Raw genomic sequence first — 22980 nt, 5'->3', positions numbered from 1 at the left:
AAACTCCTCCGATTTTCAGAAAAGTTGACCTCTGACCTTGAAGTCAAGGTCACTGAGATCTAAGCTTCCCAGAGATTTTCAGTAGATGCAACCATGGTATTGATTTGAAAAATCTACACAATCACAAACTTGGATGTCCACAGCGCCTCGCCATATACCAAAGATTAAGAGGTGTTTTTTTTCTAGGTTTTTATAAAGATTACAAAACACAAATAACAAAAATGCCAACGCTATTGTCATTTTTGACAACGCTATTTTGATGTTGTCTAATGTAGTGCAAAAAAAACAAAAAAACCCCCAAAATTTAATAAATAAAGTAAATAAGGTAAATTTTAGTGGTCCACAATGGGGTCAATGAACAGAATGAAGGAAGTAAGTCTTTTATATGACAATGGTGTGAAAAAGCGTTTTCCTATTTGTATGTTTGTCACACTTAAACATTTCAGATCATCAAACATTTTTTTTTCTTTTTTATGTAAAAAGAAAAATCCTTTAACTGTCCAGTTTTCTTGATGTTATGATGCTTCTACCACTGGTTTGCCATTAATAAATCAGACTTTGGCTGCTGCAGCAGAAAAAGACAAAGAGAAAATGTAATCACACAAATCAGAGGTGCAGATTTACACTTTACCTGAAACAGAGCAAAAGTGCTTTTTAAATAGGTTAATGAATATTAAGTAATATAGGCTAGATGTCTGGACATTACTAGTTTCATTTGGGCCTTCTGGGCCATTAGTCCCCTGGCTTATTGCCAGTTACCAGCCAAATAGCTCGTGTATTTTATTATCTTAGTGTGTTAAAGATTCTAGTTCTTATTCTGGTCAAACTGTGCTTCATTATTTGTTTACAGCACAGCTACAGTTCCAGGTGACTTCAAGTCAAAAGGATACTACATGTCAATGGCCAGCAGCCTGTATTCAGTTTGAATATTGCTGTAAATGTACCTGGATCTGTTTCTATTGGGTTGAGAATTTGGTCTCACTGTTACATCCAACTTTTAGAGTGGGATAAAGACAAAAAGAAACAAGAGAGAATGGATTTGTAGTTAGAAATCCAAAGTTGCTTCTGTTTTGCCCACATACATTGATGATGATTTCACATCACTAAGCAGGTTATCAAATGTGGACAGAATGTTAGCAGAATCTTATAATTCTCATAAGATTCTGTTTTTGTGTCATTCAATACAATGTGTTTATGTGTGACATACTGATATGAATCATGGCTGCCAGGACAGCTGCCACCACACTGATGTGACACACTACAAATCAACTCTTTGATGCTCTGTGCTGAGTCTGCACAATAACCTGCACTTTCATTTAATATCACGTACACATATACACATACTGTCCCTCAAGAAGACACTGAGAAAAAATAAAGAATAACATTGAGACTGTAACTTTGCCATAAGTCATAGGTGTCAAACTCTGGCCCGCAGGCCAAATTTGGCCCGCGAAGCCATACCAAATTACTATTAGAGCTGGCCTACTGGTATTATACAGCTAATATATATATTGTTTAGTATTAAGCTTTGCTTGTTCCATATTCAGTTTTCCAGCAAAACTTATTTGAGTCCATAAGAAAAGATTCATTCTCATATCTGGAGGAAGATTTTTTTTCAATAAATATTAATGTTAGCCCGCGACTTTGTTCCAGTTTTGAATTTTGGCCCACTGTGTATTTGAGTTTGACACCCCTGCTCTAATGGGTTGAGGAAGACTGTTCCACAGATGGCCACCCTGGACAGAGAGGACGTTCTGCCCAAATGTTGTCCGTCTGTAGGGTATAAACAAGTCTCCTCGTATTGTAGCTCGAATGCCTAAAGAGCTGCTTTAGTGGTGGTGGAGCAAGGGAGTGTAAGACTTTATATATTAAACACACTCTTAAAGTTTCACTAAGTTATTGAAGTTCAGTAATTTATGTTTTTTTTAACACATGACAGTGATGGTGGGAAGTCGGTTTTTTGTCAAGTAGTTTTAAACTTCTTTTATAAATGTTTTCAATAGTTTTAAGTGTTGTTGGACAAGCAAGTGACCAGGACGTCAAACAATAGTCCATATGAGAGATGATCATTGAGTAAAAATACGTTTTTGCAACATTCATATTTAAATTATTACGTATAGGATTAAAATTTCGATTATTAAATTTAAGTACCTGGGACACTTTATTTATGTGACTCTTGAAGGATAATGTTGGGTCTAGAATGACCCCAAGATATTTAAATTCTGGAGCTAATTCAAGCTCTACTCCATCCAGGAATACGTTTGACTGCTTCAAGTTTAAGGGCAGTGTTTTACTTTTCAAACCATTTAGGTGTGTAAATGAGTTTCATGCTTAATCTTATTTCTGTCGTATTGTTTGGTCTGACCTATTTTTTTCAATGGTAGAAACTAATGAGGTTCAGGTGTGTGTAAAGTCCTGTATAAAGCAAGTGGGATTTTGCCTACCAGGTTGGTTGTTTTATGGTAGAATGGAGATGCCAGAAATAAAGTATACTTAAAAGGAACTTAGTATGCTGATGCTGTTCACTTATCACCCTCCTTGATGTTTATCTTATGCTACCCCACAAGAGAACATGCTTTAGAAATATAATCCAAAATTGAATAATTTGTTCTGAATGTAAACATGTGTAAACACTTTGGTGAAAATAAGAAGAACTAGATTGGAAAATGAATGATTGGAATCCAGACTTTTGACTTTTTTGGTTTTCCTCAACATTCAATCCTCTTAACATTTTTGTTTTCCAGCTTTTCTAGAAGGAAAATCATTTATTACATCACTGCAAGAAATCTGATGGCCAACTTTGTTGTTAATACTAATTACTGCCAGTCCACTCAGTCTTTCTTGTGCCGTGGCAGGTCTGTGGTAGTTGTTTAAGTACGCAGTGAAGGGCAGATGATGCTGCTGTCTCCCTGTCAGCTGTGTCCTCTCATCTTCAGAAGTCTGGACTCGTGAGCCAACGTGCCAAATAAGAACTATCAAGTATGCATGTACGATCTCTTTACTTGGTACTGAGAGATGCCATCTAAGTGTTTTAACCATTTCATTGTTAGCCCCGCCCCCTAACTCTGATGGGTGAGGTTGACAGATGAAATAGATTCATGGTGCAGTGCATCACAGTAACCATGGAAAAAATTAATAATCAATTGCTTCTAAATAATGAAATAATCAGTTGGTTTGAAATTAACAGTTTAATTATATACTAAATACATTTATTTCCAATTTAACTCATGTGATTTAATGAATTTGACACTCATTATTTAATAATTGTTTATTTTAATTTTATCACTCTTGACACTCCATAAATTACAGCTCAACTACTTGCTTGGAGGTGTTTTTTATATTTTTTTTTACAGTTATCTTTAAAGGAGAGTGTTTAGCACAATTTTCCATGTGCCAACCAATTACACATATATATGGAAAAAAAGTGACAGTGTAAAGTCAACATGACTATTGCTAGGATCACCATATCCACCATATCTTTCCTTTATGAATACTCATATCATATTTTTCATTGAATAATTATTTTTTTTATAATTATTCTCTATCTGATAAGAATTTAAAGTGTGAGAGTGATGGGGGGCATTTGGCTCTTGTGTCTACCAGCAGACAGTTTTGTAAGTGAAGCATTAAAGGCTTAAATAAAAATAAAGACACCGATCATGATAATGACAGCACCACACAAACAGGCTTGTGTTTTATTTAAAGATTTGAAATACTACAAGCTACAAATCTGTACAGCTGAAAGCTGGATTGGTGCAAACATTAAGAACACTGCTGCATTATTGAACGTAATTACTAAAAGAAAAAAATGTAAAACTTCCTAAACTTAAACCACTTTCTTTCTTTTTTTAAATAACTGAACTGACCTTGAAATGAAAAAACTCTTAAAATAACACTGATTATAATTATTACAATGTGTGCAACGATATTCTAGGTGATTAATGAATCGCTCATTAAAGTAAATGAGTTGTCATTAAAAACAGGTAACTGCCGTCTGCATCAAGGCAAAGAAGAACTCAAAGGAAGAAGAGCTTGTCTGAGAGCTGGATGGCCGGCTCTGAGTGGAGGTACTGGCCAGACAGGAAAGCCAGTTTGTGGGCATATTTGCAGGGTGCTGGAACACGAATGGTGCCGGGCCAGTTCCAGTACAAATGGCACATCTTGAAAGTCAACCTGGCAAGACACCAAATCAACAATGAAGTGTTTTTGAACTGTACACACATTCACAATAAATCCCAATTTGTGTGGAAGAAACACAAAAAATAAATCACAGCAATAGTTTGGAAAACAATAGACTCGAGGTAAATACCAGTGAGGCTTAAAATAAAAGGGGGGTGGTGGTTAATTACTGGAAATTGCACCAAGTACAGTTCCAAGATATAGATGTGTACAGAAGCACTCAAACTCCTGACACACAATCTCTACTCAGCTCTACTCCATTTGTGTGTTTGCATGTATGGTCCAATACTCTGGCAACAGGAAGGTTTTTTCCTTTTAGCAGGAGGAAACCTTTTGGCAGGACGAGGCTCAGCCATCTGCCAAGACCAGCTGGGGGATACAGGTCCAGACTAAACAGTAGAAGTTGATGTTTGACTGATTGTGTGTCTTACTGACAACTGGACAAAATGTTGATATCAAAATGCACGATTTTGCTACATCTTGGGACATGATCGGCACCAAAAATCTTTTTATTCAAACATGTATCAGCTCTGAACTGACAAACCAGAGTCACTATTTATGACACCTCATGGTGACGCTATAAACTTATTGGAGATCTTAGGCTACGTTCACACTGCAGGCGAAAGCGCATCAAATCCGATTTTTTTGACCCTCTGCGACCCATATCCGATCATGGTGTGACAGTGTGAACGGCACAAATCTGATATTTTCAAATCCGATCTGGGTCACTTTCGTATGTGGTACTGAATCCGATACATATCCGATGTTTTAGAAAGTGACTGTTGTTTGATGGTCAAGTCGCATTAAATCCGTCTTTTACGTCACTGACACAAGATAGATGCTAATTATCAGCGCCGGAGAAGACATCGCGAACGCTTCCTGGCCATCCAGTGTAGATGTCAGTGAAACTGCTGGGAAGACAACGTTGGAGAAACGTGAACATTTTATTTGTTCTGTATAATCTGCAGATTCTGACAGAAATCTGCAACTATCCTTTGAAGCAGCGCTCCTCTAAAACAGCAATAAGGATCATTATTAGGTTATTTACATTATTATGTAAATAACAAAATAACTTAAAGCAAAAATTGGGAAACGTAAAGTTCGAAGTCTTTATATTAAGGGCCATCAGTCAAACAATACTGTTGGTCTGGGTCTAAACAGAGCGCGTTGTGTGTGACGTCTTCTTTTGCGCATGCGGGCCGCTTTGAGCGTTCACACTAGAGCGCGTTTGCTGTCGCATTTTAGTTGTAGTGTGAACGAGCAGACAAAAAAATTTTTGATCAAAAATCAAAATTGACTATGTGCACGTTAGCATATGCTACTTCCGGTGCGGAAACTCCTGTGGGGAGCTTTGTTTCCGGTGTCCTATTCGCGCCCTGTTTACGGTCCAAAACAAGTTAAGCAAATGAATGAATCAAGCGGCGATTTACATTTCTATAGATGTCTTGGGCATTTACCCAATATATCTGTAAATGATGTTCATCAACTTGTCGATATTTTTTACCCGCGCCTCAGAGCAAAAGAGAAAAGGGATTCAAATGTTATATTTCTCAGCTGTCCCTCGTTTATCGCGGGTGTTATGTTCTAAAAATAACCAGCGATAGGTGAAATCAAGTAGCCAATTTTATTTTTTGACGGTGCAAAACGTTTCGTGGACATCGTGGACATACAGCACTGCACTTCAGAGTCACACTGCTAGCGATCGATGCAGCGATTCTGTACTGTACATGAGAGACGTCACGGAGGAGATCGTCTGCAGCGATCAGGACGCAGGACACAATGTGACGTAAAAAAAATACGCATGCAGACTTGCACTAAAAAAAAATCTGCGAAACAGCGAGGTGAAAGGTGAACGAGGGACCGCTGTAATTTTGAAGGTAAGTCACAACATACCCTTCGTAAATACTAATGTATAGAAACCGTTACCAGCAATCGTTCATTTTTTGTGTGGCTTTTTTCACGGTTTGTTAACATGCTGTGTAGGTGTGTACTTGACGAGCTGATATCAACATAACGGGGAAACATCTAGTTTGATTATTCTTCACCTGTAGTTTGAATGCTGAACATTTGCCTGTTTAAATCATGAGACCAGTCACTATACAGAGATGTGCTTCTGAATGTGGACGATTCTGCTGCAGTGATGCAGTTCTGCTTGTGTTGAGTGATGTAAACAACTGATCGATCTAAACTCTTTAAACGTCAAAATTGATCCTTAGATTATTTATGACACAACAGTGGTGAGTGTTCCCACCTTCTGCTCTTTGAGTTTTGGACATGATTTTGGAGTATATCTTCGCAGTAGCGATTGACCGCAAAGTAAAGCTACCGGAAATGTACAACCCCACATCCGGTCTCAAACCAGGAAGTTAGCATTTTCTCGTGCACAGGGTCAATTGAGCATTAAGACCTGCAGTGTGAACGTAGCCTTAGAAATTCAGACAATTCTGAATGACATGTACACAACATAATACAGTGAATAAACACATACTTTGAGATTTTTACATACATAGGGCTACATTTTTCTTAACTGTGTATCGTACACAGCTGTATAACAGAGCATCACAGACTCACTGAGTTATTTTGCAAACCATATAAAGATTATGATTATGTACTGAATTATGACAGACCCTATGGCTCTTTTGTCATGACAGATGCTCTGCACAGTATCTTTACTTTTCTTCATGAGCTGCTCAAACTAAACAGACATTACATCATACAGACGTCAACTTTACTGTTACATCGTATTCAGGAAACACTAACTGGAGATTTGATCATGAAATGTAATATATTTAAAGAAAATGTAAAAAAACTAAACAAAAAACAAGCAGCTTATGGGAGAGGATATATTTACAAAGCTTGTGAGTACTTTTGTGTTTTTTCCCCTTTAGACAGAAAGAAGACTGCCCTGAAGATTTTCAATACTCTGCTTTAGTGGTTTGATAAAGGCTCTTTTTCTTACAGCTACAGTGATGACCTAAAAAAACAACCTCAATCTTGTAATGATCAAATATTAAATCCAGATATTGCTTAGTGGAAAGGAAACTGGATCATACCTTTGCAAATGGTCTGGTGTGAGGTTTGCCGTGTTATATAAAGAGATGTAGTGTGTCGGAAGTCCGCAGCCCTGCCGAATGTGATGTGCCATCAGGTAGAAGTCCACCCTGAGCATGGGGGAAACAATCACTTGGGTTTGGGAAACTTTACAGAATCGAAACATTTCCTCATCCAAGTACTCGTCTGCTACAGGTGCCAGTACATCTGTCGTAGCAGTTTTGCTGTGCACATGTTTAAATTCACATTTCTCTCTCGTGTATTTTTACAAGATATTTTCATGAAATGCTGTTTACTAGTGCAGCTTCTGGAACAGCACTGAGATTCACATTAGCATCGTCGCCTTTAAACTGAGCTGCCAGTGAAGACTACTGAAGCAGGTCACCTGTGCCCTAAAGCTGGATTCAGACTAAAAAAAAGGCCTCTCATCTTTAACAGCAGCACTGTGTTTACATTTACACATTTTAACATCCTACTATCCTTCCAATTGGAATCAAACCCCTTGCTGTTATCCCCCCGCCCTGGACTAACCAGTCTTTCTGAGTGAGGGTGTGATCCACGACAGTTCCAGGAGGGGGAGTGCCGAAGCTGTTTGCAGCCCAGGAGTAGAGAGTGGTGTTAATGCGCTTTTGTACCACGATGAAGACCAGCTTGGGCTCGTAGCTGGGGAAAGTCTCAAAGCATTTGATCAACTGTGGGATCTCGTACTGCTCCACCATTTTAAGCTGGCTGTCTGAGACACCATCTCTGTACACCACGATCTTTTCTGGCAAGTTGTGGTTCACCTGTTAGACATGCGTAATCAAAGTAAAGTTATACAAGTTTAATACAGTAAATGAAAATGCATTAAACCCAGCAAAACTTGATAACACCCAGAAACAAACTACACTGTTATTTTTATTACACTGCGTTCACTGATAGGTGAGAATTCGTGGTGGTTTACAGAGAGGGGTACTGAATCTGAAGTGCATTTGTACCTCATAGTACTTCTGCAGTGCAGCCAGTAAGCAAACCCTGAAGCCATGGATCAGTTCCTCATTGGGGGTCTGGAAAATTACTCTGGAGTACCAGCGGGTCAACGAGCTGTAGGGAACAACACGCTGCTGTTAGGACGCATGCATAGTGCATCTCGCCAATTCAAGGTCAAATAATTTCTCGTTTGTGCACTCATGTGCAAAGACATGAAAAGGTTTGTCAAGGTGATGCAAAAATGCTTGAAAAAAATGAGTCACAGCATTGCTTTGCATTGTCTAGTAATGTTTAGTCCAGCGGTCTCCAACCTTTTTTGCGCCACGGACCGGTTTATGCCCGACAATATTTTCATGGACCGGCCTTTAAGGTGTCGCGGATAAATACAACAAAATAAAGCTAGTACCGGTACTGAAAAAAAGAAGATTTATTCATAACACACGTGAAAAGACCCAGAAAAACCGAGTTAACGATAAAAACGATAACAAAATAACGCTGAAAACCGATAAAAACCCTGAAAACTATACATTTCACACCTGAGCCTCAACTCTCGCGGCCCGGTACCAAACGACTCACAGACCAGTACCAGACTACAAAAACAGAGCGAGGCATCTAAGCTTGAAAGGAGAGTGGATAAGCTTGCAAAGCAAGTAGAGAAACTGAGCCAAAGGTCCAAGAATCCTCCTTTTGATAGTGAGCTTAGTACAGCGTTAAAACAGAGAAAACAAACTGTTAAACTTCAAAATAAGACAGTTGAGTTGTCTAAGAAACTTAGAGAGCTCGCTCGGTACCAGAAATGTCCTAAAGAGAATAACAGTGAAGGGAAAACCGAGTAAACAATAAAAACGATAACAAAATAACGCTGAAAACCGATAAAAACCCTGAAAACTATACATTTCACACCTGAGCCTCAACTCTCGCGGCCCGGTACCAAACGACTCACGGACCGGTACCGGTCCGAGGCCCGGGGGTTGGGGACCGCTGGTTTAGTCAGTGTTTTGTGCACACTGACACCTTTTTGTGTGCGTCACATTAAATGTATGTAATAATTCAACTATGGAGAAAATATGAAATCTAAAGAACGACTAGACAAAAAGAGGGAAAAATGGTAATGGCCTGTATTTATAGTGCTTTACTTAGTCTCTATGGACCCCAAAGCGCTTCACACTACATCCAGTCATCCACACATTCACACACTGGTGATGGCAGCTACACTGTAGCCACAGCTGCCCTGGGGCGCACTGACAGAGGCGAGGCTGCCGGACACTGGCGCCACCGGGCCCTCTGACCACCACCAGTAGGCAACGGGTGAAGTGTCTTGCCCAAGGACACAACGACCGAGACTGTCGGAGCTGGTGCTCGAACCGGCAACCTTCCGATTACAAGACCAACTGCCAACTCTTGAGCCACGATCGCCCCTATGGGAAGGGAAGTTTACCTGTTCACGCTCGCGACAAACCCCATAACTGACTGATGAGACTTGCTGGGGTCGTGGTGGACATCAACTCCAACTACCATCAGGTTTTTCTGTTCAGGGGAGACAGGTTTATCATGTTCCCATGTTAAAAGTTCTGATTTTCACACACCAAAACAGCTCTGCAATGATGTTAAAATACATATGGCAGGGCAACCACAGACAACACATGATGCCTCAATCTAAAGGAGCTCAAGTGAACAAGTGAGAAACATAGACATTGAGATTGATCAGACTGGGTTACAAGGACATTTCTAATATTTCAGGACTCTAATTAAACATGCTGAGTGTAAATAGGTCAATATACAAATACATAAAAATTGGAAGAGTGATGAACCTTCACAGGAGAGGCCAGCCTCCCAAAATTACTCCATAAGCACATCAACAACCTGTCCAGTGGATCACAAAAACCCCCAGAATATCATCTAGAGAACTGCAAGCCTCAATCGCCTCAGTTAAAAATCAGTGTTCTCATTCAGTTTCAATTTGTAGGGATCATAAAAACTGGACTCTGGAACAATTTTTTCAAAGTCATGTCTCAGATTTAACCTGCTCATAGTGATAGGCCCATCAGGGTGAGAAGAACGTTAGATGAAGGGATCCCATCACTCCGCTTCACTGAAGCCTTTGATTCTTTTTTGGGTAAAGCCACCTTGAATCCCTTGAACAGGTATTGTATGAATCTAAGATATTGCCATTATTATGACTAAAGCCCACCATACAACCCTGTGAGAAAAACATTATGACCTGGTGTTACTTCAGCAAATACAAATTAGCAACATTCTTTGCCTGAAAACTGAGGTCACCTGAACGAGACATCATTTCACACATGGATACTTCACCAGAGTCCAAACTTTAAGCCCACTGAGAATTCAAACAGTATAAATGGCATGTATATCTTGGTCTAATAGAGTACGCGCAACAGTAATCATGGGAAAGACTGCTGATGTGACAGATGTTCTTTTCTTTCTTTAACCTTTATTTAACCAGGAAGATCCCATTGAGATTAAAAACCTCCTTTTCAAGGCCAAGATAGGCAGCAGCAATTACTCAATTAAACACAGGCAGCAACAACACACATGCAAAAATAAATGAAAAATAAATAAATAAAATTCAGCAAAATAAATAAATAAAATTCAGTAAAAACTAAATGAAAAATAAATAAATAAAATTCAGTAAAAAATAAATGAAAAATAAATAAATAAAACTCAGTAAAATTCAAATAATAAAAAAAAAAAAATCAGTTAAAATGACGATCAATATAATTGAAACAGTTACATGTTATGGACTTGGCCTCAAGGATTCTTAGTTTAGATTTGAAAGCACTTAATGAAATGAATTTAGTCTTTTTCTAGTTGTTTGTTCCAAGCCAAGGGTGCTAAATGGACAAAAGCTCTTTTACCAAATTCAGCTTGGGCAAATGGAACAGAAAGCAACAAGTAACCATGCGGACCAGCATGCTTCATTGCAAGCAGGGAACATAGATAAGAAGGTAGCAAAACTGTATAAATGAGAGTTCCTCTGACTTTCCAAAGCAGGCCATCCTACCTGAGAGTATAACTCACAGTGGTGAGTCTGAGATTTACGGTTAGTGATGAACCTCAGAGAAGCACGATACACAGAATCAACCATTCAAAGACATTGAGCAGAGGCATACATATATAGAATATCTCCATAATCCAGCACAGGCAAAAATGTTGCAGCAACAAGCTGCTTCTTTGTATTAAAAGAGAAACAACTTACTTCGAAAATAAAATCTCAGTTTTAACTTCAGATTTTTCACAAGATTCTCTACATGTGGTTTGAAGGTGAGCGAGTCATCAATCAAGATACCCAGATATTTATACATGTGAACCAACTAGATTTTATTACCTTCAAGAGTTGTTACTGATGGGATTGTTTGGGCCCATATTTAGAAAACAACATGAGCTTTACTTTGTCTGCATTGAGAACAAGTTTAAGCTGAAGTAATGAGTGCTGGACAGCAAAAAAGGTTTTCTGCAAGGAGTCAATGGCTTGGACAAGAGTTGAACCACAGCTGTAAATAACTGTGTCATCAGCATAGAAGTGCATGTTTGCATCTGGCACATTTAGACCAAGATTGTTTATGTAAATGATAAATAGAAGATCCAAACTACTCTTCACATAAACATAGTCATGAATTCCCTCTGACGTTTACTGTTTTGCTTCCACCAGGATGAAATCACACTTCATGCACAGCTCTCTCTCTCTCTCTCTGTACTTCAAGAAGTTTCTCGTCTAAAAATCTGTTTTTTGCATTATTTGCTTGCTTGTTACGCATAAGTCTGCCGTTATTTACAGCGCTGTCGGCCTCTGTTTTCTTTTCCTATTACATACTTCCGAAAAGACAACCTAATTTTTGCCGTTCAATACTGAACAAATTTAAACTTTTTAAAATTATGCAAAATGCAAAATGCTTAGGTGTGTCTCTAATAAAACCGCTGTAACTTCAGAGGTGATGTTCATATGTTGATTAATGGTTTTCTTTCGTTTTTGATCTACTGCAGAATATTTTTATAAAATCCCAGGCCAGGAAAATCGCCTTCATGTTTTTCTGTGTTTTATCTTCAGCTACTTTGAAACAAAGGCATCTGCTGTGACGCTCACACCTTTGATAAAGTCTTGCGTGTGTCAGCTTCCTTTTTATAGATACAAAAATATCTAAATGTACTGATCTGAATTATAATATATCTGACTTTCCCAGAATCAAATCGAATTGAATCGTGACGATACCCAGCCCTATTTGAGAACCATGCCACTGCTCTCTCAGAGAGTCCTGACTGGAGGAGTCTAAGTTTTAAAATCAATGATAAACAGTGTCAAATGCTTTTGACAAATCAATAAAAAGGGATGCATAGTGTTGTTTCGTATCAAGTGCAACAGTAATATCATTTATCATTTACTACACTCACTGCAGCTGTGATTTTTCCTAAAGCCTGATTGATATTCAGATGTTACTGACATGCTGTACAAGGAGATTAGGCCACAGGAGGTCACTGCTAAAAAGGCTCAATTTTGTGCTGACACGGCTGAAACCTCACAGGGAATCTATTGGGTATTGTCAAGAAGAAGATGAGAAACACCCAATCCAGAAATAGAGAGGAGCTGAAAACCACTGTCAAAGTAACCTGGGCCTCAATAACACCTCAGCAGGCCCGTGAGCTGATCGCCTCCAAGCCACACCACAACGCTGATGTAGTGATTCACGGTAAAGGACTATATCTCTGTTATAAATAATTTTTAAATTGATCTGAGGAAATATTCTAACAATCCAAATGACTCCACTTCTGATATTAAACTGTTCAGCTGTCATCTTGTGTGTCATGACACTTACCAGAGGAACATTGACAGTCCACAGCTCTCCTCCTAACTTGCTGTTCATCTGCAGAAGTATCTTCTGTGCCACACTCTTCAACTTCTGTTGCTGGGAAATTGTGCGGACATTGATGGCCTAATGACAAATAGGTGAGAGTGAAACAAACTTTCTTTTTTGGAAGAAAATATTTTCAAAATTACTATTTATGCATTTGTTAAGTTCTAAACATTTCATTCCTTTCCTCTAATGCTGAACGAAGAGCACAAACAGCACAAACCTGGGATGGGATGGGATTTTTAACACAGCACAGCTTCTTGATGGCACTGTAGAGATCATCTCTGTTGCCAAAAATGATGCAAACTACAAGCTGCAAATTGGGCTGCACACAGAAGTGAAAAGCTTGAGTATAGTGATCTTAAACAACATCCACCAAACATCTCAGCATTCACTGGTAATGACAAAGAGGTAAAAATACAGGAAAGATACATCAGACGAGGCACTGTTCTCTTTGATAAATTTGAATGTTTTAAGGTGGAAGCAGTCATCAAAAGATGGGTGCAGGATGGTCATGAAGGGATGGGAATGAAATTATTCTCAGTTGGAAAGCAGTCCGAACGGTGCAAAGAAAATATCCACCACACTGTTACACCACCATGGCTATTAACAGCTGACACCAGACATGAGGGATGCTGTGCTTTTGCCAAATTTGGACCGTACCATCTCAATGTTGCAGCAGAAACTGATAACAGCAACATTTTTCCAATCTTCTGTTTTCCAAAGCTGTGCAAACTGTAGCTCAAGTTCTTAGCAGACAGGAGTGGGACCCAATGTGGTCTTCGGTTGATGCAGCCCATCTACTACAGAGTTCAAAATGTTGTGCATTCAAAGATGCTCTTCTGCACAGCTTGGTTGTAACAAATGTTTATTTAAGTGACTCCTGCATTTTTATCAGACAATTCTACTATGGCATTCACCCAGAGAACTGCTGCTCACCAGATATTTTCTCTCCTTCAGACTATTCTCTATAAACACATGAGACGGTTGTGTGGGAAAATCCCGACAGATCAACAGTTTCACAAATATTCAGACAAGCCTGTCTTGCGCCAACAACAACAACTCTACCATGGTCAAAGTCCCTTAAGTTACCTTTCTTCCGCATTCTAGTGCTCAGTGAACTTCAGTAGGCCATTTAAGTATGCAGAGATGATCGAAATGACCATGGACTCAGGTGCTGCCATGCGATTGTTAAAGTAAATAATTAATAAGGCAAAAGGCTGAACAGGGGTACTTCACAAAGTGGCTGGTGAGTGTGTGCACTAGGCAAGAAAAAGTTGGTGTTTGATGTATTTGATAAAGACACGAAAAGTACAACTGCTTGTCTGTTACACTCCATTTGTCCATCATATGTAATAACTTCACAAGTTCTGGTAACGCCAAAGGATACACAAACCTTTTCTTTGAACTGGAATAAACTATAAGGGGTTGTCAGTTATTCTATTGACAAAATGTGATATGTTTATAAATGAAAATATATCCAACATTAGTATGTGTGTGTGTGTGTATATATTTATTTTAGGGGTGCAACGATACTCGTATTGATATTGAACCGTTTGATACAGTGCTTTCGGTTCGGTACGCATATGTATCGAACAATACAAAGTTTTTAATTTATTTTATCAACTTTTCTTCTGACGATGCTGTCTGTGTTGAGAGCTCAGTGGTTCTGCGTTCGACTACTCCGCCTAGGCTGCACTGTCCAGCACAGATCCACTGAGCGCAGGGCAAGCTAGCAGACAGAAGCTAAGCTCTCGTTGCAACATGGCAAATTGAACCTCCCCCACCCTCATTCAGATCTGGCGTTTGGAACTATTTTGGTTTTCATGTGACGTATGACCCTGAAGGTAAGCGTGTCATGGACAAAAGTAAAACAGTATGTTGGATGTGCCACGCAATGCTCAATTACATGGGTGGGAACTAGTGCGTTAGCGCAGTTAGCTCGTTAACGTGTTGACGCGGTCCAGCCCCACGCACGGGGCGATCCGTGGTAGCTCGTTAACGGAGATTTGCCGTGTTGTGCCGTTAACTTCATTTCAGATTAACGCTGACAGCACTAGTGGGAACACAAAGAATATGACTGCACATTTACTCTGACATCATCCTAGTGCAAAGACAAGTGGAAGCAGACAAAAACAACAAGCACGCATGCTACAAACTTTACCCGAGTCATTTAGACGGCCGTTAGCACATGATTCTCCTTATGGGGACCTGATATGTTTAATATGCTGCTGAGAATATAGCCCAGAAGAAGCGTATAGTATAGCTTTTATTTTGGAAAGAGACATTTCTCTGTAATAAACTCTCTTTTCCAAAGATGAGTGATTTCTCCATCAGATAGATTTATTTTTTTATTACTTTGTTGTTTCAGCAACATTAAATTTAAAAACTGTACTTTTGAGTTAAAATATATATTTATAATTTTAATAAATGACAAATTAAAAAGGCATGAACATTTTTTTTGTATCGAAAAAATATCGAACCTGACACCAAAGTATCGAACCGAACCGTGAATTTTGTGTATCGTTGCACCCCTAATATCTATATATATCTATATATATATCTATATATATATATATATATCTATATATATATCTATATATATATATATATCTATATATCTATATATATATATATATATATATATATATATATATATATATATATATATATCTATCTATATCTCTATTTCTATATATCTATATCCATATATCTATCTATATATATATATATATATATATATATAAATATAAAAAATAAATAAAGGCTTGCCATCTGTGGAACACACTTCCAACCGATATCAAATTGATTACAGACATTAGATTCTTTACATTGAAGGTTAAAGTGTGGTTAAAGGGAAATCAAAGTTGTAGTCATTTTAACTAATGATTTTAATTTTATTTTAAATTATTGTTTATTAACTGTAATTGTATTTATGATGTAATTTGGTTTTATGAAAATGTATGTTTTATTGTAAAATGTATCTATTTAGATTGTAAGCCCAACAAGGGACAATAGTTGAAAATTAGCAGTAGCTATAATCCTGTGCGGTACATCAGTTTCATGTCTTGCACTTGAACTATGTTAAACTGCACTGTCCCTTTTAAATAAATACATTCAAACAATCTTCACATTACTGTGATGTCATTCATATATATTCTAATGAATATTTCTGTAGTGAACTAAAAACCAGTGAAATGAGATTTATGAAGATTTCGTCAAACTAAATATTTTCTACGTCATACCTGACTCGTGAGGTGCGAGTGGATGGTCTTGACATAAGTCTCGGTCCGATCATCCCTCAGCTCCACACAAATGGGTCGACCCATCTGGACCCCAATAGGTGTGGCCACCTTGTTAAAGGTGGAAACAAGCTCTTCAGCCTGTGCTGTACAGCGTCGAGGGTAGAAGACGGCCCAGGTTTTCAAGGGAATCTAAGAGTAACATGGATTGTTTAATGAAAGAAACCAGTGGTGTAAATCAGCCATATTTGTATTATGGTAAAGTAACTTGTTCACACACTGACACTTTAGGAAGCAGTCTATTAACTGTAGCTGTGTCCCAAAACGTCGGCTGCAGCCTCCGGAGATCCGCATTTGAAGGCCGATTACGTCACAGCCAGGCGACGAAGGCTGTCCCAATTCGTCGACTCCTTCAAATGCGTCCTTCATTTCCCCGAATTTGAAGGATGGGTCGGGTGTATCTTTCGTGGCCCACCATACCCCAGAATTCATAGCGCGGCCCAGCCAAATTTCAGCTGCCAACAATGGCGGCCGCTACTAAGTTTTAAAATTACTCTTATTAATCTTTCTGGGCCACAAAATAAACTTTTAACATATTTTCAGGCGAGAAAGTAGCTGTGTAAACTTCAAATATCTGCTCGGTTTATCAAGACATCGCATATTTGCAAAACTTTGCCGACGTTTTCGGAGACGTCTGTTACACACCAGCTCAATAGCAAGCCGGGGGGTTCAATGGTCACTCCAGCCGGCGAGAGCAGCGGACTCCCGGCTTCATCGTTTTCAGACCCCCGCTCGTTCGCTAGACAGGTTAAACATGATATAAGTCGCTCGGATAACTTAAAAATGTAATTGTTTGCCTTTTTTCTGTGTTTTATTTGTTCCGGAGTAAATCGGTTTGGCTGAGATCAAAGTTATACAATTATTAGATTAAATAAAACATTATTAATTCCCTGGGTGGGTTCCTCCGGGGTTTTCACACAGCTGAATAAACGTTAAACAGAAAACTGATTAAACAGAAGTGTGAGACCGTCGAGAATTTACGCCAGTGTCCTGTTATATTTTAGATAGCAAGGAGCAGACGGCCGAGTTTATTAAACTCCACCGACACAGCGGTGACGCTAATCTGAAGGCTAGACCGTCCCATTTCACAGCCTTGCACTTCCGGCCTTCTCGGTCTTTGAAGGACCCGGTCCTCCGAAGGATGCAGCTGACGTTTTGGGACGCAGCTTGTGTATGTCGTTTTGTTCTTTAACTACTTTCAGTTGTTGAGGTTTCGTCTCTTTAAATTTTTTTCATCTATTTCTTATTCCCCAAGCGTCTTCATTTCCCCCCAATCAGCTGTTTGTGTATAAACAGTCCCATCTTTCTCTTGTCTGTTGTGCATTCAGTGACAAAGGACAATCAGAAGTAGGACTTCATCAACTTTAGCAAACTACTGTCGCTGTTTAACTGTAAAAAGAATATTGCATTGTTTATAAGGCACCCTTAGCCTTAACACATTATGTGGGTACGCAACTCTTAGCAAGCACACATAAAACAAGCTGGCAGAACTACAGATAAAATGTATTTTTTTAGTTTACATTCTGAGGGACATTCATGTCATATTTTAAAAACATAACAAAATGATTTCCAATGTTTCAAATTCAGTTCCCAACTGATTGTAGCTTCTTTTTTTATTTTCAAGAACTAACCAAACAGTTACATGTCATTATGCTTAAACATTAATGGTTTACAGTTGTTTAGTTGTTTAGCTGACTGAACACATCTCTGGTAACCACCAGACAAGATCTGGGATATGAAACATTCATATAGAGCTCTACAGATAAGCATTCACAACACTTACAGAGCTGATTGAAGCATCCCTCACAACCTCTCTGGACCAAGACACATCAGCACCAGTGGCAAAGGATGAAGACTGCAGGCAGATGGTTTCAAAGGGAAGAGTTCTACCTTTGATCTGCAAAAGAGAAAAATATTCATACTATATTGGGAAAAATAGAGAAAAAGAAACGTCCACAAGGATAAAGGGGCAAACAAGGAAAGAAAACAAAAGGACACGCTCTTACATCCACTTCAAAAAGAACTGTTTTTGTACGCATTATGTTTACTAACCAAAGAAATTAAACATGGCCTCAAGTCAGTCAGAATTTAGTACCGACATACTGAAAGGCATGGCACTGGTTTAACTGCATTTCTCAGACAACTCTTGAGGAGAAAATAGCCCACGGGAACTCTGCATCACTGCTTTGAATGAAGGAGTTTTCTAAAGAGAAATTCCTACCATCAAGATTTCTGTGCCAACCTCCAGTCCCCAACCACCAAGCTCCTTCAGACTTTCAGGATTGGTATTGATGTTCTTCAGAAGTTGCTTTATTGAGTGAGTATGCTGCTCACCACTCACGTTGATGTGCATTGTCAAGTCCTAGAACATGTTAAAAGGAGCAATATTCTCTTTGAGCAGTCAGGTTTCCACAAGTTATTTTATTCATTACTAGAGCTGGGCGATATGAGAATTTTTCATATCACGATATGTTTTTTTCATTTCAGGCGATAACGATATATATCACGATATAAACCAAATAACTATATATGTAAGATTTAAATGTGCCGTTGCTCACAAGTAAAATGTGAAATAATCAGCAGCTTGTTTTGATTTAAATATTTATTTCCCATAATAAGTTCAATAGGGCAGATGTACTTAAAATGAGGCTTCAGTTTAGGCAAAATAAAGGCAAATATTACAAACTACACAAAAGGTAGCCGCTAAAGTGTTTAAGTTTCAAAATAGAACAAAGAAAACAGGCTACTAAATTGTCAGTTCCACTTAGAAACAAAATATTAATTCTAAAAATAAATCTTAGTTTATTTTACAGAAGAAGAGACAAAATTGACTAACTTATTTAATATTGCTTTGGAAGCGCTGTCTGAGAGAAACGTTTATGTCCAGGGAGTTGGTAACGAGGATCCATTACCTTAATTAGCTGCTTGAATCCTTCATTTTCGACCGTGTTTATTGGTAGCGCGTCTTTAGCAAGACAGTAAGCTATGGCATTCGTTATGTTGCTATGTCTCTTAGCTTTTTTGTCATATGGTAAGACGCTGGAGAAAGCCGACTCAATTGACTGTTGCTGCTTCACAGGGATTCCCCTGGTTGTTTTCGATGACGAATTAGCGCTAGTGGGTGGCACTGCTTCAGGTGATAAAAAAGGTTTATTGTATTTCCAGACTTGCTTTCGGCACAATTTACAGTGCGCATTACTCTGTTTTTTGTCAGACTTGAAATAGCTGAAATACCTTCACACTACGGAACTTCTCTGGCCTTTCTGTTCGACAATCTCTCCGGCATTGCAACAGTCATCTGTTTTCTCTTCGGTCACGCTCTTGGTTGATTTTTCTCTAGTTGGCACACTCATTTCCTCCATTACCCGGGCAGCACGGCGGCTGGCTGCTTCCCAAACAAATACACATGTGCGGCTTGGCACTTGAGCTGTACGTAACAAGTTACGTGACGTGACGCTGCGGCTGTGATTGGTTCGGCTCTGTGCTACTTAATTTGTATTGGCTATTCTTTTTTTTTATAAGAGAGGAAGAGAGAGAGAGATAAGGCCTATCGCAATAGTTTCATTTTTCTATCGAGAAAAAGTTATTTCGCAATACATATCGTTATCGTTCTATCGCCCAGCTCTATTCATTACAATTACTTTCATGAAGGTTTTCAGACCAGAATTTCTTCTTGGAAATTTCCATTACTGACAATAATCATAAAACATCTTTGTTCTGACAGTAGCAAAGCATTGCACTACTGTGTCGTTGTCAATGTTTACAATGGTCAGGCTCTTTCTCTGCTGTGTAGAAATCAAGTGTTTACACTCAAAGTTTAAACTAGCTACATTTGAACATTTTAATATTGAACACTCTTAAGACAACTGATTTTTAAAATGCTCTATGTTCTGTTTTCAACCAACACACCCAGTGTGTATTAACACTAACATTAAATTAGATGGGCAGCTCCTACGAGTAAGGAAAGTTTACTGACACATTAAGCTTACTTTCATAGCTCTGAAGTCCTTCCTCATTTTCTCAGGAATTCCTGTCATGAAGGAAAGCTCTGGGACTAAAAGGATCTCACCGGTGATGATTTGCTGCAACAAATGAACAATTAGTTGTTGTAAAATCTTTTGAACTTTTTTTACATCTTCGGTACAACAAAGCACAAGAGTGCATACAGCTGTGTACAGCTCTGCTTGACATACATGTATTAAGATAAAGTTTTTATTAAAGATGGCACGATACCACTTTTTTATGTCCGATACCGATATCATAAATTTGGATATCTGCCGATACCGATATGAATCCGATATAGTGTTTTTTAATCAATAAAACTGTTTTTTTTAATATCTTGCTGCATTTTGTATAAGTTCATACTCAAGTTTAAATAAACAACAACACTAAAGCTATTCTGTTATACCTGTATGCAAAAAATACAACAAAATATGTCATAGTTCATGAATACTGATCAATCTAATAAACTTAAACCTGCTCCATCCTCCCTATTCTGGTGTTTTAAAGAGTATTTAGCAGAAATATTAAGCAACCTAACTAATAGGGTTGCAAACTCCCAGCAAAAAAAAAAAAAAAAAATGGGGAACCACCCCCCACCTCATGATGCTTAATCGACTTAATCAACTTTAATTTGATGCAAGGGAAAAAATGCACAGAAATCAATTATTTTTCAAGAAATATTAAATAGATTCAACATCTTTCTTCAACAGAACTGCACAGATGGTTCCTTCCCAAAGGAAAAAGTACTATAGCTTACTAGGGTATATTAGACTTAACAGTTGCTATATACAGTAATGGACTTCTATACATTTTACATCAGATTAAAACTTTGGGTGTAAGAGTCAGATAATTATTTATTAAAAGCTCGACATTTTAAATGAGAATAAGAAAGAAAAGTATGTCTTTGTGCCCCCTTTTCCCTGTTCATGCCCTATCGGCCCCCCTGGCTAAACTTTGCTAGATCCGCCCCTGCACAGTTACAGCCGTCAGCTGCGTAGAAAAAGATCCTGGTGTAGAAAGTAATATTAAATAAATTCTAACAACAGCTGATCAAGTTTAAACCAGCTGCTGTTGTTCAGCCGCTGGTTTCCTCTTTCTGGTGCAAAGTGGGCCAAAAACAAAGAAGAGAGACGGACTCGCGACAGAAAAGCCGATCAGCTGATCATTGATCAGTTTCATGATTGAAGTAGCAGCAAGAAGAGGCAGTCGCTCCATATATCGTTTGTTAAGCTTAACGTGGGAATGCTTTACAAACATTCAGAGATGAACTTACACACTTGCTTTGCTTCTCTCTGGGAAAACTTTCTCGGAGATGAAATGCTGGTTTGGTAGCGACGCTACAAATACACACACCCGCTCTATCATGTGAGGCATACTGCTCCAACGTGCTACGGTTATGAGCCGACTTACGCCGTGTCACAAGTTTTGTGAGGTGCTTTTCTGATATTTAATGGATCGGATTACATTTTTTATTTCTCTCCGATATCCGATCCAGTGATTTAGGTCAGTATCGGACCGATACCGATACGTAATATCGGATCGGTCCATCTCTAGTTTTTATTCATATTTTTATTGGTTTTCACTTAGTTAGCTTCATCCCATCTCACACAGATGTTGAGTCTTACATGATAACTAATCATCCAGGCTGACTAACCTCTAGGGTTGGGCAATATGCAAGAATCTTCCAACAAACAATCGTCAGCCAAATAATCGCCGATGGGCGAAATATTCACGCATGCGCAGGCTTTTTGATGGTTGGAGCAACGTAATCATGCATGGACTGATTTGTCCGTTTACAACACAGAAGAAGTCCAAACATGGACGAAGTAATTTCCAAAAAAACATTATGGCTGTCAGCGTTAACGCGGTCATCACGATTAACGCGATTAAAATTTTTTAACGTGCTCAACCCATCTGGAGCGCAGACTGAACAAACTTTGGACAAACTGCCCGAAATGTGTTGAAAGAGACATTTCAGGGTTTTTTGACTCAGTCTGCGCTCCAGATGGGTTAATTATTAATTGCATTAGTCATGATGACGGCGCGTTAATGCTGACAGCACTAAAAAAAAATATAGTCGCCAATTTGAGATGAAAGAGGTAAACCTACAGATGTAACCAAAGCCAGTTGTGCAGACGTCTAGTGCAAGCAAAGTACTCAAACACGATCAACTTGCATGAGCATGTATGTGTCCACCATCCGGCTGAGTATGCTAGGCTACCACCAGCTTCTGCAGCTCCATCAACAAGCATTTTGGCTAAAAACAAGCGCGTCCACGCTCACAGGTGTACACACGGGTGATCACACACAAACTACACCCTTTTTGGCTCCTACCTCAAAGCACACTGTGCGCTGTTGATCTTACGTGCTGCACAATAATGTTTAATATTTAGTATTTACTGTTATATTCCCATATATCATCATGATGTTGTTTATTGCATTGCTCTCGTTTTCTTCTGCTTGTTTTCTTTTTTCTTTCTCAACAGGTGATCCAGGTGATTGATATATGTATTTTTTTTTGTCTGCTTATTTAGTTGGTTTTTATTATTTTGCCCTTTATCCCCGTCCCTCTTCTCCGCTGTTTTTCCCCGTATTCCTTTCTCCCTTTTCTT

At 38.6% G+C, this 22980-nt stretch overlaps 1 protein-coding gene across 1 annotated transcript in view; it reads right to left on the bottom strand.

The window, feature by feature from the left end:
* Positions 1-3666: 3666 nt before the first annotated feature.
* The window catches only part of piwil2 (piwi-like RNA-mediated gene silencing 2), a 35163-nt gene continuing 15849 nt past the window's right edge, over positions 3667-22980 (bottom strand). Inside the window, exons 14-24 of the mRNA XM_087848894.1 lie at positions 20356-20448; positions 18588-18728; positions 18150-18263; positions 16310-16498; positions 13288-13389; positions 13029-13145; positions 9638-9726; positions 8208-8313; positions 7762-8015; positions 7233-7340; positions 3667-4173 (exon numbers count right to left, since the gene is read on the bottom strand). Coding sequence (XP_087705020.1) covers positions 4017-4173; positions 7233-7340; positions 7762-8015; positions 8208-8313; positions 9638-9726; positions 13029-13145; positions 13288-13389; positions 16310-16498; positions 18150-18263; positions 18588-18728; positions 20356-20448 — 1470 coding nt within the window. The 3' untranslated portion in view covers positions 3667-4016. The remainder of the gene's footprint in view (positions 4174-7232; positions 7341-7761; positions 8016-8207; positions 8314-9637; positions 9727-13028; positions 13146-13287; positions 13390-16309; positions 16499-18149; positions 18264-18587; positions 18729-20355; positions 20449-22980) is intronic.

The sequence above is a fragment of the Neolamprologus brichardi genome, chromosome 12 (genome assembly GCF_056152115.1).
Source record: "Neolamprologus brichardi isolate AB-2024 chromosome 12, ASM5615211v1, whole genome shotgun sequence".
NCBI lineage: Eukaryota > Metazoa > Chordata > Actinopteri > Cichliformes > Cichlidae > Neolamprologus > Neolamprologus brichardi.
Note: the sequence above shows the minus strand (reverse complement) of the source record. Positions and strands in the feature narration are given on the sequence as shown.